Consider the following 18,257-nt stretch of genomic DNA (forward strand, 5'->3'; position numbering starts at 1 on the left):
GGAATGAATGTTATAGATATCAGAATAAAACAAACACCCCCGTGGGCTTGCGGGCATCAAAACAGCAACCCAAAATAAGGAATGCAATTTTTTTGTTTTATTAGGTGTTATATCTTTGTATTTTGTTCTGATCTATGTCTCAAAGCAGAACTATAAACAATAATAGAAATTATGAGCAAATATAAATATGTGTTTAAAATCTTTTTAATGTTATACTGATAAATACACGTGGAATATTTATGAATAGTGTGTCTATTATTTAAATAGTATTACTGTATATAAAAATAAATGCCCAGTTTAAGCTAACTGCTGTATATTAGTTACTTACAAAATGCCTGGGATATAACTATGCAGCCAATAATTCTGAATATCTGATTTTATTTTATTCCAATTCACTGGTGAATTAGCTTGATATTTCTTACCAACTTCCCTGTGTTTCATAAACAAAATAACCTTTTCAGTATTCTTCAGAAACTTTCTCAAGCCTCTAAGTAGAGCTAAACTGACCTATAGTCACCTTTCAGGTATTAGTGAACATTAGCAAAGCAGCATAGCTGATGCTTGGGGAGTACCACTCATCGCCGAGGCAAGAGAAGGCATTTACAGCATATTATGCAGGCCGAATGTGTATATGACATGTTTAGTGAACCCCTAGTTTATTGTGTATAAATCACTCTCCTCACTCATGAATGGCGAGTAGGTCTCAGGAGGGCTGGTTGATTTAATATTTGGGCACGTCTTCAACACTGGTCTTTGCATTTCCCCTATTTGTATACATGCCACTTAAAAGTAGCTGGAATGCATGTATGTGCTCCAATATGTCTTGTCAAATGTTATTAATATATGTGCATTTTTACAGTGAACAATCATAAATGTGCCCATTATTGCAAATGTGGACTCTTCCCCTGTAAGTATGTTCTATTATACAGGCCAATTATGACTGCAGGATTCTACAGCACAAATTATTCCAATAGTCCTTTCGTATTTTGCAATGAGCTGGAAGGCTGAATTATTTAAATTAGGAATAATACACAATGAGACGGCTCATTTTGTCACTTGGTCAACCAATGAAAATAAATGCAGCCCAATGCTGAGATCCACAGTCTTTCCCCAAGGACTACTGGCAGAGTGAAGCCAGCAGAATGAGTCCAGAACAGGATGTAGGATGATGCTTGTCATTCAGGCAGTGGGCGGAGCTACCCTTGGGGGTTTTACATGGCAGTAAGCTGGCTGGAGGTGACCACTTTGAGGGTGACGGTGCCGGGCATCTGTTCCGTCGTCTGCTGGCCTCTCTTGTGAAGCTGCAGCTTCTGAGGCTCGGCCAAGTCCTTCTGAGAGGCGGGCAGCACCACCTGGCCCAGAAACTGGTCCTGCATTGTGCAGCTGCTCCACACCTGGAGAGACAACGGAATCACAGGATTGATTGTGCTCTATGGTACTTTCCCACACTTTACAGAATCCACTGTAAATGTCTCTATTTAGCTAGACCCAATAAGTAATGAGTATTTTATTGTTGCTGTCAATGGGTTCTGTTGGCTTCAGCCCTGTTAATCAGTGTGTTTATGTAACTGGGCTTGTAATCCAAAAGATGCAGATTTGAGTCCCAGGAACGTAAAATGAACTGCTTCAGTAAACTGTATGTTCAGCTGTATAAGCAGATTCTGTGTAATGATGTAAAATCGTTAGCCTGTTACCACCAAGAGCATCTGCTGAATGCCAGCAATGTAATGTAATTCAATCAGACATATCCATGTTATAAATGCATGCAGTTCAGAAATACTAAATTTATATTCAGCGAACCCCCTTTCCTTCAAACAACCTCCCCGCACTGCCAGACCCAAGTGAGGATAATACGCTGCATTTTTCATTTGTTTTCTTTGGAGAAATAAGCCAAAACCATATTGAATACAATTTCTTTCTTTCAGGTACACTGCACCCTATTGGTACAAATAGCAGCCTATTTTTCAGAGGTAATAAGCAAATCTGTATGGATGATTACAGCAAAAAAGCCCTCAAGTACCCCGGTTTAGTCCCAGCTACATGAAGAGAAGTAGTCCTGTTCTCCATACTAAAGCTACAGTCTTCGGCAATGTGTCCATGTTATTTCACCTCACCTGCACAGTGATTGGCTTTCTGGGTTTCGTCCTGTAGAATATTGCCCTTAAATCGAACAGAGGGTCCAGGGTGTTGCTCTGTACTGTGGACTGAACTGAGCTTCCTTCACAGTACACGATCACATAGGGATTTGCTCCTGCACAACAAAGAAGTAGTGATGAATGTCATAGCTTTGATAAAATAACCCAGTATCCTTTTTTCACAGGGAGACCACCCCTATCTCACGGAGGTATCCATTTATGGGGGTTTTACCTGGCTTCTTATTCGACTCCCGTCCTCCGCCCACCACACCCCATCTGGCAACCTGCACCCCTGATTGCATACACCTGTGCCAAACTACCAGGTTGACAGGGCGTGTTTGTGTGGTCTGGGAACACCACAACTCAATGAAGGACCCTTTTAAAAAGGGATAGCTAAATCTGTCACGCTGTTGGTTCTTCGGGTTAAATTTTGTACTACAAACTTAGCCTTCCATGCTAATAAGATAACATGCAGGAGATTCACCATTAAACCTGACCCTCCCAGACGTGCTCCATAAAAAGTCACATAAAAACAGGTGTAAAATGAACAGGCATAGCATAGCTCCCTGTCCATATCATTGGATGCACATACAAAACTAATCACTGGTATCCAGCCAAATGCAGATGTCCTGCTGACTACACAAAACTGTGAATGTAGCTGCAATAAGCCGGCACACCCATGAATAAAGCCCACAGCATTATTATGACTACGCCACTCACATTTATGGTGAAGGACCTTTACGACACAAGTTCACCACACTGAATACAGAACAGAGAGGCTGTGTGCACACCGATTTACACCACAGAGAGTTTGCTATCAGTGGCAGTAATAAGTCAAATAAAAAGGCAGGTAAAACACAGACAGTATTACTCCAGAGTATGTCTATGTTAAATATGAGCATTTAAAGCCTTTTTTTTAACCTAAGTGGCATTTATACGGCTCTTCATACACATTCCTTTATATCAGCTCAATTTGCCAGCAAGGTTCAGTGCTCACAATGGTGGCAGACATTTTGTGTTGTTCCATTATATTCATTGGCTGCTTCCTGATAATGGAAATGGTTCACTGAATGGATGAACTCCCCGCCAGTTCATATCAGTACTAAATATAGCGTTTCTTTCTACTTGCTTCTTACTTCTTACTACTCTTTGAATAGGTACTTTAAAATGTTACAGTGTCAACAAACTAAAGATCCTTACTTCAGATTATACAGAAACATGCTACCACAGGACAGCATCACAGTCAACTAGAAGCAAAGCCACTTAATTGCCTTCCCACACAGGGACGGAAGACCTTGGAGATGTGTGGCAGTTGTGTTACTCACCGCCATCGCTGTCCTGACTCTGCAGCCCATTGGCTTCATGTACGTAGATCTGCGTGACAACCTGCGGGTAGCCCAGGCACAAACTCCAGCAGCTCACTTTGGGCTTGTCCTGCGTCAGCTCCCTAAGGGAGGGAGCATGACATGTTTTCCTTCATATGCTCAACTGACTACATCTATCCTGATCAACTCACAATTATCATGTTTAGCATACACAGTTAAAAGCTATACACTTTAATTGACTAATTCTGTATGGAATGCTAATTGAATAATTTTGTATGAAGTGCAATGGGGTACCAGAGGGATGTAAACTCACCACCCTTTTAAAAGATGCCCTAGAGATTTGTATGACCCCAGATTATACCCAATTAATCTGGAGATAGAGGTCCCCCAATGAGCCGATGACCATGTGATCACCTGCAGTACGGGGGAGTCAGACACTGCTGTACCTGCAACTGGAATTCACGTCTGTGAAGACCCTTAACATGAAGTCCCCCAGGTCCTCTGGCGCGAATGTGGAGGGGACGATGATGTAGCGGCCCTTCGAAAGTAACCTCCGCATGAAAACGGTCCGTGTGTTTGTGTAGGCGGATGTCGCCTCGACCCTCTGGGTTATGAGCTCATGCATCCTGTAATTTCTGTTCAGTTCCACCTGTGGAACATCAAACCGAAAGTCATAAACCGTCGTAATAGCATTCTGTCATTTTGATGTCTTGATTAAATAAATTCTTTATCTTCACAAAAGGACATGTGTTCATTTTGTTGTGCCAAACATATTTGTGCAGACATTACAAGTTAAAAATAATAGAATTTAACTTCCTTGTAATCTAACAAGACTGGTCCCCACCCTTTTGTTTCTCCAGCTGAGACGTCAGCCCACTAAGTCAAAACATTCGTTGTTTTAATTTCTGGAGGATGGATTGCTCAAACAAGAGGGAGAAACAGCCAGAATCCATTTATTTAGCCAAATTCTTTTCCAGTGGCTGCCGGACTTGTCTTGCCTGCAGCAGCTGAGAGTTTCATCATTTTTGGGAAACTTAGGGCATCAGCCGACCTTCATAAAAGCATGGCCACCAGATGAATTCATACATTTTATCCAAATTTAAGTTATGATCGAATATGGATTGATTCCAGTTGTGTGTCACCAGGCTTTTATATGTCATCAAGTCATTTTTTTGGTGACAAATGAAGTACAACCCACAATAACATTTTCTTTATATTTCATATTTTCACTATTGTATAAATCTTATTTATATACTATGTAATTTAATGTCAATTTTAAAAAAATTGGAGGACAGAAAATGAAGTTCGACATTACAATGATTTAGATAGCTTTCCTATCTGTTACAAAATGAGATACAAATGCTTCATTTCAATCTTCCCCTGCCTGTTACCTTGAAAATGGAAAAGCCAATGTAAAGGTTCTTTCCCTGGCCGATCGGTCTGTGTATTTTCATGTCTCGTTGCTGAATGGAAATCAGCACTTCGTCTTCATCCTTTGTAATATCAAACACAAACTGCAAAAGAAATAAACAGAGGGTTGCCATATGACTATACAGCTCGTGACGATCCATCCGGTGTAATCCTCCTGCATAGCTGAAGAATTGTTCACTCTCAATACTGATGAAAAACCTTTCTGTGCGGTCGACTTTATAAGCCAGACTGATTCGTAATGTGGTGTCATTCTAAATTCACCATAGTCAGTGCTCTAGGGCTGTTTTAACTAAAAAAAGATGGATCCCTCCTGTCATATTTAATGTACCCTTTGAGGCTTCCCCAGAACTGTGCAGAGTGATGAGCCTGGTTGACTTTATTAACTGTGGCGGCTGTACAGTTGCATTATTTCACTGTACAGGGATGTTGGGGGGAAAAAATCACTTCTGCACTTGTGTTATTATTTTTAAATATGCAGAAGAGAGACCTTATTTACTTCTATTCTATTTCTTTGAGTCCTCAAATAGCCTTCGTTGACAATAATTTTGGTTTTGAGTTTTTTTTTTTTGTCACTTGTAAGATGGCTTCCTAGGCTTCTGGGCCCCATTCCCTCCTCAGCATGAACGGGGGTCTGTCACATGACTTCAGCACTTCAGCAGCAGGGGCGGGGAAGGGGGGGGGGGCGTACCTGTGGGTTCTGCAGGAAGGTGCTCTGGCAGCAGAAGGGGGGGGGGGGGGTACCTGAGGGTTCTGCAGGAAGGTGCTCCGGCAGCAGAAGGGGGGGGGGGGGGGGGGGCGTACCTGTGGGTTCTGCAGGAAGGTGCTCCGGCAGCAGAAGGGGGGGGGGGGGGGGTACCTGTGGGTTCTGCAGGAAGGTGCTCCAGCAGCAGAAGGGAGGGGTTACCTGTGGGTTCTGCAGGAAGGTGCTCTGGCAGCAGAAGGGGGGGGGTGGGGGGGGGCGTACCTGTGGGTTCTGCAGGAAGGTGCTCCGGCAGCAGAAGGGGGGGGGGGGGTGGTACCTGTGGGTTCTGCAGGAAGGTGGTCCGGCAGCAGAAGGGGGGGGGGGGGGGGGTACCTGAGGGTTCTGCAGGAAGGTGCTCCGGCAGCAGAAGGGGGGGGGGGGAGGTACCTGTGGGTTCTGCAGGAAGGTGCTCCGGCAGCAGAAGGGGGGGGTACCTGTGGGTTCTGCAGGTAGGTGCTCCGGCAGCAGAAGGGGGGGGGCGTACCTGTGGGTTCTGCAGGAAGGTGCTCCGGCAGCAGAAGGGGGGGGGGGGTACCTGTGGGTTCTGCAGGAAGGTGCTCCAGCAGCAGAGGGGGGGTACCTGTGGGTTCTGCAGGAAGGTGCTCCGGCAGCAGAAGGGGGGGGGGGGGGGTACCTGTGGGTTCTGCAGGAAGGTGCTCCGGCTGTTGACGCAGCCCCCGCTGCGGTTGTGCAGCGGCTCCGCGTGCTTGGTCCAGCTGCTGAAGAAGACGGCCTCGTGCCACGTCTTCTGGATGCTCAGGAGGGAGGTGTTGATGAGGCGACAGACGTCCACGTCAGTGAAGATCTTACACCAGTCATCAACTGCCATCCTTCAGCAATGAAACATACTGTACACATCAACATTCACAGAGCTTTGAGGGATAGATCTGGAGGTAGTGCCTATAGACTCTAAAATAGGGGGCTCAATCTCCATTCCAGGAGGACTGCGGTCTCTGCTGGATTTTGTGATTTACTTTCAGCCAACAGTTATGTTAGGCCTTCGTAAAAAAAAAAATCTGCAGAATATCAAGCCGATCAGTGACTTCAATTAAGCACACATCAAAACACAGCAAACACTGTGGCCCTCCAGGATTTGAGTTTTAGGATTTCCGTTCCAGAGGCTCTATTTTCTTAATTCATGAAATACCTTTATAAATATTACATATTGCCTAAATGAAATTCAATAAATTGTGGCATGTACATTTTCACAGAGACACAAATACGCATACCAAAACTCCCCGTCATTCTTCACGGTCAGGCCCAAGGCAGTCCTCTCTGTGCTGCCCACTCTCTCCCACTCCTCTGAGCTGCGACAGGAGAACAACAGAAATATAGACAGAGAGAGGGAGAGTAATAAAATAATAATGGAAGACGCCAAAGACAGAAGCACAGTGATGAATACAAAAGAACACAAAATGGCCGCCGTCCTCGGCAGCAGGGTTCACTGAAGGTGAAACATCCCCACCTATCGCTCCACGTGCCTTTCCACTCTGTCTTTCCCCAGGGGTTCCTCATGCGGATCAGGAAGATCTTCTCCGAGTTCAAAAGGCCCAGCAGCCCGTGGCCCAGCCGCACCTTGCGGAGTGACGTCACGGAGTAGGCGTGTCCTCTCACCAAGCCGTTGGCCATGTGGATCTCTCTGTCGGACTGCTTGACCTGGGGTGAGACAAAAGGCCGGTATGGGCAGCCAGTTCTGGGTCGTGTGAATTTGTCACCGGTGAACTCAAGTCAGGGCCTCTGATGTATGTCAACCCCAAGAATGCTTACACTGTAGCTTAGACAGACTTGTTACTCTAAGCTCTGATTAGTTTATTGTACAACTCTGACCGTGAAATGGCACTTCCTTTAGCTGGAACCACAAATTACAGTAAGCCTGGAAACTATGACGAAATTTAAATGTTTCCTTGCTTGGACCCCATGATTTCTCATGGGATCCGTTCTTGAAATGTGTGGGAATACTAAAGATCGGTTCGCTGTTTGACTATTCTTTGCTTAGTCTATGAATGATGAAAACAACAAGGATATTTTTGTCAACATCTGGAATCCAGTTTAGTAACTTAAGATACTAATTTCCAGGGAAATAAAATAAGCATCATGAAAGACCTATTTCATTATTTGAGTTTCAGATATTTCAACAGGTCCGGTATTAAACCTGGCAATGATGAGCTCAAGATATTCAAATTCAAATAATGAGAACATAATATATAAGTATATATATAATCTCATTCAATGCAATGCACAACGTGCAGTGTATTGAAGTACAGTGAAGGGACAGTTTATGTAAAGAATACAAACAGTGTTGAATAAAAGCTCAAGTTACGCATCAGAACTTCTACTTACGTACTGTACACTATGGATTGCTTGATGTAATGTCACAAGCAGGGCATGGGAAATGACCAGAACCCTGCAGTATTAATTGCTGGAGGGTTAAACTTTAGACCCTGGAGGCTGCCAGTTGAATGAGAAATGGTAGTTGGTAGAAATGGCCATTTCTAGAGTTTTCTGTGTAACAGGGGTGTTGGTGTAACTTTTAACAAGTTACCTAACCCAAGATTTTCAAAGAATATTCAGCTGCAAGAACAGATAAAATGTAAGATTCTTAAATGGAGAAGGTGATCTGCAGTGGTTGCAACTACAATGTATATGAATATTTTATATATTTTAAATGTTTTTCTGTGGCTCATGCACATCTTTATTGCACCGCATTGACACAATAACGTTTTGACACTAGATTGTGGGACATTGTCCAACTAGTTTAGCAGGACACGGTGTGTATAATACATGTAGCACCATGTATTATATATTCTAAATAGACTTACCTTTATAGCACAGCTAATGATACCTCCTCTCTCAAACACATTGAGCAGATCTTCAATTAGCTTCATTCGCGCCGCGATGCTTGTGGCATACTTCCCCTCTTCCATGTCAATAGATTCAGCTACTCCTCCAGTGAAGTCCACCATAGCATCTGCTGTGTTTCCTCCATCCAAGGATTCATAACACATGGACAGCCTGTAACCATAGCGACAATGGAACTTCAGTTTTAAGTGTAACTTTTGTGGAAAGTTATTATCAAAGTTATTATATGTCTGTAACACTTTTGGTATATTCTCAATTAAGGTGAATGCCATGACCTTAAACCCCCCCTCCCACACCCCTCTACTAACATTAGAATAGCTGCAGTTCCAATTACTTTTGTGATTGATTGGAAAATCCAGCTGATCTTGTCAATAACATTATGAGCACAATGTGGAATAGAATTTGGATTTTCCAGTGGCTTAAATCCAATGGAATGGATTTCTAGTGTAATTATGGTGATTCTTTTTCAGTTGAAAGAATCAAAAGAGCTGAAATGCCAACTAATTTGGTTTTTACATTGTTTATGTGCTTTTAAATTACATGCTTGATTTTATTTCAGCCTCCATGGGGTTGTTGTAAAGCTCACTTGGCATAGGCCTTCTCCAGCAAGGCGGTCCAGAACTCGTTGTACACGTTGGAGTGGCAGTAAATTAGCTTCCCGTTGATCGTGGGCAGACGGTCGTCCACCACCACATCCACCCAGTCGCCAAACAGCCAGAAGCGGAAGTGGAAGATTCCGGCATAGCTTTCCGGGTGGTTGGGATCCCACTCCTGCTCCTTCCAGTCAGGGATCACCTGCCCATGGACAGTTGGAAGCAAGGGGAAGCCGTAGACAGTTGGTAACACGTGAAAGTTTGCGATGAAGATACCGTTTGAGTCAGCATGTTAAGTAATCTTTTTTTTTTTTTTTGTGTGGACTTATGAAACAGTTTGTTGAGGAATACCCTTAGTCCATGTACCACCCTTGTTTTGAACGTAGTGGTTTCTATGATCATTGAAGTTTTTTATCCATTTTTAGCAATTTTCATAGGATGTAGATAAAGGAAAAGAAGAAAAACTACAATTGGAATTCATAGAAATATTTACAACAAGCAGGGTGTATTAGTGATACAGATTCTGAACAGTTGTCCATGCATATACAAGGTTGACCTGTAGTTTACATACCTGTACTTTTCCTACTAACTTCAGTGGAAATTGTGAGGCTGACTATCTTATCAGTGCCACCACACATTCACAGTCCAGAGATAAGCGGAAACAATCCTCACCTTGTTCCAGAGCTCTGATTTGAGTGCCAGACAGGAGCATGCTGCCACAAACCAGCAGTTTCCCAGAGTCCCCTGGTTCAGGTCATGGGCACTGATGCCCTCCACAATCAGATGAGGGTCATCACAGATTTCCTGTGAGAGATTTAGAGGAAGTTTCACAGTGACATCATTTTAAGTTTAGATCGTAAGTCAACATTGAGGCTACAGACGAGCATCAGCTCTATATGGATGTCATAAGCTAATCTGACAAACTCTAGTGGTGCGGTTTGACAAACATGACCTTCATATTTTATTAACATGTGCTTGTGGGTGCATTTATGCAGGGCCAATCCCTCACTGTAGTAGCTGCACACCATTAGTTACCTACGTCAGACCGTGAAAAAATTGACCAACATTATTTCACATTATTTCCAATGGGTGCCCCTGTCCCTCAACTTAATTTGAAATCCTAGGCAGAATTCATTAATATTCAATTGTCTGTCTGAAATCAGTACTTTGATAGCTATTCAAACAAAGAGGTAGTTACCCAAGCCAGCTACAAGTGGTTTTTAGGTTCTTTAATGTTTTTTTAAATGTGGTTATTGGGGTAAACCCATGTAATTGTTGATGAGGAAGCAATGTCTGCTACACCTTGCTTATAAATACAATACATCCGCAGCAGCTGAATATATAGAAGAGTAATTTATGAAAAGGCACTACTGCTGCCATCTCCTGGCCACTTCTTGCGATTTTGCCTGCATTCGAGAAAAGGCGAAGAAAAAAAAAGGATCTGATGTTTATCTGATATATGTGTCATCCAGACCGTGGTAGCAGCTAGCCAAAAGAATAAATCTTGTTCTTTAAGTTGAGAGGTGAGATTCCAATTTCCACCACTGTTCCCCAACTCTGGACCTGGGGACCTGCTGCAAATAACACACTGCTCAGCTGACACTGTGAAATGGGCCGTTAAGGAGTTTGAGTCCTCTGTGTTTATCAGCTGTCAGGAACTCCTGTTCTGATGCATAAGAGACCAGGTAAATAATGTTGTCAAGAATTCGAAAATGTTTCTGTCAATACTTCTTTGTTTTAATCGGGCCAAGTTTTCTTTTTTTATTTATTAATTTATTTATTGCTTGATATTAATTGCTAGCTACAGATTTTACCTCACAGTTTTCGAGGAAAATGTAATTAATGTTCACGGTGATGAGCTCCTTTATAAAATGTGGTAATAAGAAACAGCAATGTTTTTGCCAAATATATCTTCACTGGGAGCTGTAGCACAAATGCAGTCACACAGAGCTCTGGATATCTCTGAAGAGATCTCTCTGCAGGCAGTGCTTGGCTAAGTTCAGTCTCTCATCCGTCTGGAGGAAAACAATGCAACACTTCCAGCTGTGTTTTGGACCGTATAATGTCATTCCTTTTGTGTCCTCCAAGGCGTCTGACAGCTGATGATCAACAAACTGCTTCTAAATGAAGATTCAGAGATGCACTCAAAGGGGCTATTAAATCAGTAAGTACATGCATTTTTCATCTTGTTATTCATTTGCAGAGAGCTTTATTTTTAAAGCTGTAAATAAAATTTAAGTTTAAATTTATTTGGACAAAAAAAAAAAGGATTTGGAAAACAAGGTGCCAGACTCTGCTTTTCTTTTGAAACTGAGATGCCTTTAGAACATTGGCCGAATGGGACTAGTAGTTAGTTCATGGCACAAGAGTATCTGAGAATCCAAAGCTCACTGCTGGCACTATTTCGAACCTGGCAGAACCTCTGTCCTTTCATGCTGCTCCAAAAATGTACAGATTAATTTTTCCTCTTGGCGCCACCAACAAGTACACTCATTTTCACGGAACAGAAATCTTTCATTTTCAGGAGCAATTCCACTTTCAGAGCAATTCTCTAGGTACTTATTCCAAACAGTGTGTACCTCACACCAAAGCAGAGTATCAAACAACCTGCAATTGGTCGAATCTACATGATTATTTCCATAATGACCTCAATGACACCAATAGATGTTATTTTCTTTCATCCTGAAATATGCGCTGAAACATTTATTATCCAGCTGTCATGTGAATGAAGTAAAGACTTGTCAGTACCTGACTCTGCTCCAAAAGCACAATTTCAAATGATGTAAATTGGTTTAAATGAATTATGAACAAGAACGGCAACCAGAAGGACGTCAGTGGCCTTGTGCCCTATTTATTATTATTTTAATCCACCATTCCTTAGAGTAAATCGACCTGATGTGGTCAGAGTGAAAACGTATTCACTGCAGTGATCTGTTTGATGAGAGATGTGTAACCACAGTGGGTTTCGAAACTGCTCTTGCAATTGTAATTTTTGCCTTTTAAGGAAAAATAATTTGCCTCTGCCATAAAGTTTTGCGGAAGTTTTAATAAACAGATTTAAGAACAGAACATCCTAATACTCTGGAGTGCCAGAGATGTTCCCGGTTTTGCTTCATTCAAAAAATATAACTTCATAACTGGATTAATCAATAGGCTTAAAGAATGCATTTGAGCATGTTTGGGAGTGATTCAGTGTTTCAGCACTGAATATTCAGGTTCAGACTCTTAAAAATCTATAAGATGGAACAGAAGCATCACTAGCACTCCAAAACCAGGGTTGCCAAGCCTGTACTGGTTTAATCTAAATCTATGAAAGAGTATCATTTCTGATAGGCCTGCTCCACTCTAGTGTAGTTACCTTAGGCCTTTTCCACTCAACATGGCCAGGGGGGGATTTCTGGTAGAACAGAGACTTGTCTGTTGCTGGGAACTCTGGATCTTCAAACAGCTTCTTTTCCAATCTGCATTCCTGCTTCAGGTCATAGTACCTCTGGTTTTTGTGTGGTGTAAACTTGCGGAACATTGTTCAAGAGGAATTTCTTCCCTGCAAATGAACAAAAAAAGAGGAATTAAACCCCATCATACATTTATCAATTAAATTTAAGGCTATGGAGGGTTCCCATATAATAGTGAGGTCTTGCTTTTGACTCTGAAAACAAAGTCTGCTGTCTTAAAAATAATCGCTGAGAGTGCCTATGCCTAAATATGAATTCCGTGCATCTCACTTAGTGTCATAATTACTGTGATCTATTGGAATTTTGGGTACGTTCCAAGAACAGATTTCGGAAGTTTTACCACTTATGAAAACAAAATCTTTTAATAGTTCACCTTTGACACAATGGGACATAGTGTCTGTGCCTATTCATTATTTAAACTGAGACAAAACGCGTCACAACAAAGAAAATGACATACAATTCAAAGACTACGAATTCAAGAACATCAATGTTTAACATTTGTTTCTTGATGAGGAGTTTTCCTACCAATTTAGTCAGCTGTGATAAAGTCCTTAAGAATAAATTCTAAAAGACTCTAGAAGGCGATATGGAAACATGAACATGGAAAAGTCCCAAAGGAGATAGACACCCTATAAATATGTACAAAACAGCTGTTGTCTTTAGGGGATACATGTGGCTAAAAATCCCCCCATAATGTTTATTTTCCATTAATAAACTGAAAAGACTTATCAGGTCAAATGTCAGCTCTTCAGTGACACAGTTAATAATGATGCTCACTAAAAAGTGGACATACGCAATCAGGTACACATACATGTGCACACAAACACACATGCACACACACACGCACGTGCACACACACACGCACGTGCACACACACACGCACGTACGCACACACAGACACACACGCACACACACAGGCACGCGCATGCACACATTCATGCACATGCACACACACCACTAGCACTTTCAACAAATAAAACTTTTCAAGATCATTAAATTAACCTGTTGCAACACATGAGAGAAATAGAGCAGGAGAGGCCAAACTAAGAAGTTATCTAAAAATGTCTGCTATGCATGAGAGAAAGCAGGAGGAAGACTTTCTCAGAGCTGGCAAAGAGAAATCGGGATTCTGTTCCTTGCACCAGCCTCCAGCCTCTCCCCAAAGCTCTCCACACCCTGTGTGCTATCACCCAGTGGTGGCTGAGAGCCATTTCGGGCCAGAGGGAGAGTCTTTTCCAGAAGGACAGTGCAGTCATTGTGCTACACTTTAGCCTATGGTACATTTTCAATGATGTCACTGAACCAAGCTGTACCCGGGTAGTGATGCACCGTGTGCCTATCGTATCGTGTTTGAGGCCATTGCCTGGTACGGTAGACATGCTTGTGCAGTAGTGTTAGCCAGTATGAGAGAAATCTGAAACAAATGCTTGGTCTTCTTGAAAGTTGGAATTTCCACTGAAGTAGGCACCATCATCGACAAGGAGAAGGGATAAGTTACATAGGTAATGTTTAGAGAATATCAGAGATGGAAGTATAACATGAAATTTAGAGTGAGGAGATTGTAATGGATAAATATCAGACACATGGATAAATCAATTTATCATCGCCTTTGATGGGTTAACACGCTTTCATCCATGTTATGATTATATTTCATTTTAGAACTTACATAAATGTCCTGCTGTGTTCTATTCCACCCATCACCTTCCCAGAAAAATGTGCGATGCATTCCATTTGGGTCTCATGACATGAAAAAATCCAGCCAGTACAAACTGGAAATGCAGACAGTCTGGCACCTGCGATAGTCATTCCACAATAAATTCACTTTATTATTTATTTTTATAATTCTTTTTTTTTTGCATGTTTATTTGACTGTAATATTGTGCGATGACAAATGTGATATAAAATAAATCTATGACAGGGGGTCATGTCCTGCCACCCAGTTTGTGATCGCAAATCCCCCCGCCATCAATCTATAACCACCCCTCCTCCCCTCACCCTGGTTTGCAATTACCTCCCCTCTCCATGCGTAAACGTCAAACTCCACCTGTTTTATTTATATGCTTTTTATGGCTTCAACTCTTGTTATCGTCCTTTAATCTGAGATCTATAACGCGGTGGCAGTTCGGCATCCAATGAGTAATTTTCGCGCAGAATATTGACTGTAGTTGCATTCCCACTGACTCATGGTTTCGTGGAATTAGCTGATTTTATGTTGAGTGCTTTTCAACAGCAAGTTCGTTTGTAAACAAGGACACTAAACTTTTCGGGCACTCCTTACATGAGCAACATCGATATCATGTGGGAGCCAGTTTGGTTCACTCACCAGATGTTTACGGTTCCATTATCTAAACTGACCTTTTTCAAAAATAATGATGGCTACAAATATTGTGCTATGGCTGATGCATTAATTTAACATATCTAATAAGTTAAAAAAGCCTCTGGCTAAAAGCATTCAAGGCTGGTTTGGGCTGGTTAATTGTTTTTGAGTCATGGAAAATGTATTTAAAATTAGCTTTTATGCACAGTAAGGGTGTTTAAAAATTTAATAAAAGGAAAATAAATCTTTGTGAGGATATTTAACTGCATATATAAATCATAGCTTATCTACTCTTAAATGCCAATAGTTATTTGTTTGTCTAACCTACACATTTTAGATGACAACCAAGAAGGGAGCTCTTAAAATAGAATTTATGGTACGTCATATTAAAAATATGAATTGTGAGATATTCTAATATTACAGAAACTGTACCCCTAATGATACATGCAACAGCAGCCTCCAAATCTCATACTCCTACTAATTTACTTTTCATCTTCAGTTGTGGGGTTTTAATTTATTCTATAGCAGATCAATACACACCCAAAGGAGCAAATATCAGACACAAATCTTTAATTAATTAGTTAAACTCATTTACTCTGTCTTTTTAACACAATTGTTATGCATATTTAACATCTTGGTTCAATAAATGCAATGACATGGCCTGCATAAACGTTCACATTAGGTGCAAGGCTAAAAGTGTGCAGTATTTCAGTCTCATTCAAGACATGATGAGACTCTCTTAACTGGCTGAACATTAATAGACAAACTATCTTTCCCTCTCAGTACTTCAGCCCATACCTACTGACTATAATTAGTACAGCACTACAGCTATCTGATGCTCACTATTTCAGCCTGGCACAAACCATGAGGCACATCACAGAGGACGGTTTAATTGTTTATACTGACTAAGAATGTTAGCGTTTCTTACCTCTGGATGGACCGAGTGCCTCCCCAAAATTTCTGCAGATATTCCCGTGACTCTGAGAGGGCTGAACTGACAGCTCTCTGTTTTCTGGACAGCAACATATTTCTCTGGAAGTTTCTGTCCGGGCTGTGTTGTGCTGTTGTGACCTCGTCATCGGCATCGTCATCATGATCATCATCATCATCATTAATGAGCCTGCTGCCTCCAGCACCGGCTCACTGCTCTGTGTTTTTCCTCTCCTGGGTGGGGGGAGGGCGGTGGGGGTGGGGGGGGGGGTAGGGAGGAGGGAATGTGAGGGGGAGCCTGGTTCCCCAGAAGTTGTAGTGAAGTATTATAGAAACTTTGGCACGCAGGCACATTCCTGAAAAAAGCTGTGTGATAGAACGCATTATCCCACATTAAATCCCGCCCCATTCCCGTTAAACCCCACTGAGCCGCTGGGAGCAGAGGGCCGGGGCACAGCCTCCTGTGTGCGCTGCAGGTTTATTTTAGAGACCTGGGAGCTCCTTGGTAGAACAGAAGCCAGACGTGAGCCTGTCAGAGATACCCTGCGTCACCCTGAGGGCATCCAGCCCCATCGCAACACCTGCAGCTCTTCAGTGGGTGCGGACGCGCTGACCGATGGGCACAGGCACAGCCAGAACAGGGGAGGAATGCAGAATGGAAATGCACTGGCTGCTTGGGATGCTGCCAGCCTGTAGGTGCAATCAATGACTTTTTTCAGCAAAGCTGGCAACAGCTATATCAATGCACCTTCATGAAACATGTTAAGTCATCAACGTCATCTAGCCGGACAGTAATTTTCACTTAAATGGAATCCCTGATTGGTTGTACTGTGTGTGTCATGAAGGGGAGAGGAAACTACATCAGTGTATTTATTCACATTTCATAGAGCAAACATCCGAGCCAAGCACCAGAGTTTCATACCTGACCAGACCTGGGCTTTCTTGTGTGGGTGCCAAGTGTATCAGAATTCTTTGGTCCAGTTACATGTTAAGCCATCTTTTGAATTCCTTGCACAACCTTCCGAAGAATTACGAGGGCAAAACACAGATGTGCTCCTTAAAATGGTGTTTTAAAATAACAACAGTTTAGTTCATGAGTTCGGGGTTTAGTAATGAAATAATAAAATCGCACCACCGTACACCCTGTGCTCCTGGACCTATTCCCTCCCTCTTAATGCTATTTTCATTTGCAGCACTATCAATAAAACACATTGGCATGGTTCCCTCTGCTTTCAAGAGAGCCTGCATTACTTCTCTTCTCAACAAAACCTCCCTCAATACAGCTGCTATTCAATATTCAAAATTACTGGTCAATTTTACTCTTCTAATTTGTCTCCAAAACTTTTAAATGTATTGTCTGTAGTCAACTCGCTCTCTCACTCCTATAGATGAATATCTTTCATCCTAGTCTATTGGCCTTCACAGTTAGTCACTCCACTGAGGCAGTAGTTACACATGGGCTCTCCATTCACTGTTCTAATACCCTGCTAGTTATCTTACCAGCTTGCGTCATCAGGCCATTGAAACTGGTCCAGGATGCTGCCCCACATCTGGTCTTCAGTCCGTTTACTGGTGTTGGAATGACATCACCCACTCAGTCAAAACTGCAGAGCCACTAATTGGCTTCTGCAAGAGACTGAGAACCCATGTTTTCAGAACATACCTCAGTTAATTAAAAAATCATGACTCTTCTCTCTATTGCATTGTATGTCCGGAGGTGCAGTTCACCATGACACCACTGAATTGATTGTTTTTTTCTGGTCTCCATGACTAATGGTGGTTTTATAGCTGGACTAAATGCACTCACTGCAAGTTTCTTTAATCTAAGGGTGTCATGTTTGACAAGACTGCAGTCTTTCCAAAGAGAACTGAGATTGAGGAGAAAAGAAAAAGCCAGTAGCAGCCAGCACTAGTATTACTCCAGCACAGTTTCAGTTTCAGTCCACAGCATGAGAGATATGTGATGGCTGCTTATCTTGCTTCACTGTGGGATTACCTGAGCCAGTACTTCAGCGAAATCAGAAGGAGGGATGTAGCTGGGCTTGAGGTCTCATTGCAGCTATTTCATATCAGCATGCCATAAGAGGAGAGGCTGTTGATTGGTTGAAAATTGAATTTATGGAAGTTTATCCTCTGGTCCGCATAATCTCTCTCTCTCTCTCTCTCTCTCTCTCTCTCTCTCTCTCTCTTTCTCTCTCTCTTCAGGGACAGCAATGAAGTCAGACATCAGGGCTGGACTTGATAAGGAGGCTGATTTGCAAGCCACCCATATCCCTAAGAATCTAAGTACTGCAACACAAATCGGCCCACCTACCTCAATTATGCAACGAGCTACTTATAAGGAATATTTTAAAAATAGTCTTAATGGGTTTGAGAGTAGCATTGGAGGCACTTTTGTGGAGTTTGGTGTTGTTCTACGGCTTGAATTGGGTTCTAGACCATGTGAATGTGTGGTGATCATAGAGCGGTT

General features: G+C 42.3%; 1 protein-coding gene across 1 annotated transcript; it reads right to left on the minus strand.

Moving 5' to 3' along the window:
• Positions 1 to 82: 82 nt before the first annotated feature.
• LOC118223467 (calpain-5-like) lies at positions 83 to 15,936 on the minus strand. Its single transcript, XM_035410049.1, has 13 exons — positions 15,786 to 15,936; positions 12,444 to 12,629; positions 9,758 to 9,889; positions 9,079 to 9,287; positions 8,453 to 8,645; positions 7,099 to 7,289; positions 6,863 to 6,940; positions 6,268 to 6,463; positions 4,852 to 4,974; positions 3,907 to 4,109; positions 3,461 to 3,582; positions 2,115 to 2,251; positions 83 to 1,394 (listed from the first exon to the last, which is right to left on the minus strand). The coding sequence occupies exons 2-13, from the start codon at positions 12,606 to 12,608 to the stop codon at positions 1,212 to 1,214; spliced, it is 1,932 nt and encodes a 643-aa protein (XP_035265940.1). The 5' UTR covers positions 12,609 to 12,629; positions 15,786 to 15,936; the 3' UTR covers positions 83 to 1,211.
• Between the last annotated feature and the right edge of the window lie 2,321 nt (positions 15,937 to 18,257).

Source organism: Anguilla anguilla, chromosome 3, assembly GCF_013347855.1.
Source record: "Anguilla anguilla isolate fAngAng1 chromosome 3, fAngAng1.pri, whole genome shotgun sequence".
In the NCBI taxonomy this organism is placed as follows: Eukaryota; Metazoa; Chordata; class Actinopteri; order Anguilliformes; family Anguillidae; genus Anguilla; species Anguilla anguilla.

Bases quoted from the DNA above. Each gene is read 5' to 3' on its own strand.
- LOC118223467 (XM_035410049.1), bottom strand. From the start codon at position 12,608: ATGTTCCGCAAGTTTACACCACACAAAAACCAGAGGTACTATGACCTG. The intron at 9,288-9,757 runs GTGAGGATTGTT...GTCCATGGGCAG, and splicing joins AATCAGAGCTCTGGAACAAG to GTGATCCCTGACTGGAAGGA. The intron at 8,646-9,078 runs GTGAGCTTTACA...CTATGGTTACAG, and splicing joins CTGGAGAAGGCCTATGCCAA to GCTGTCCATGTGTTATGAAT.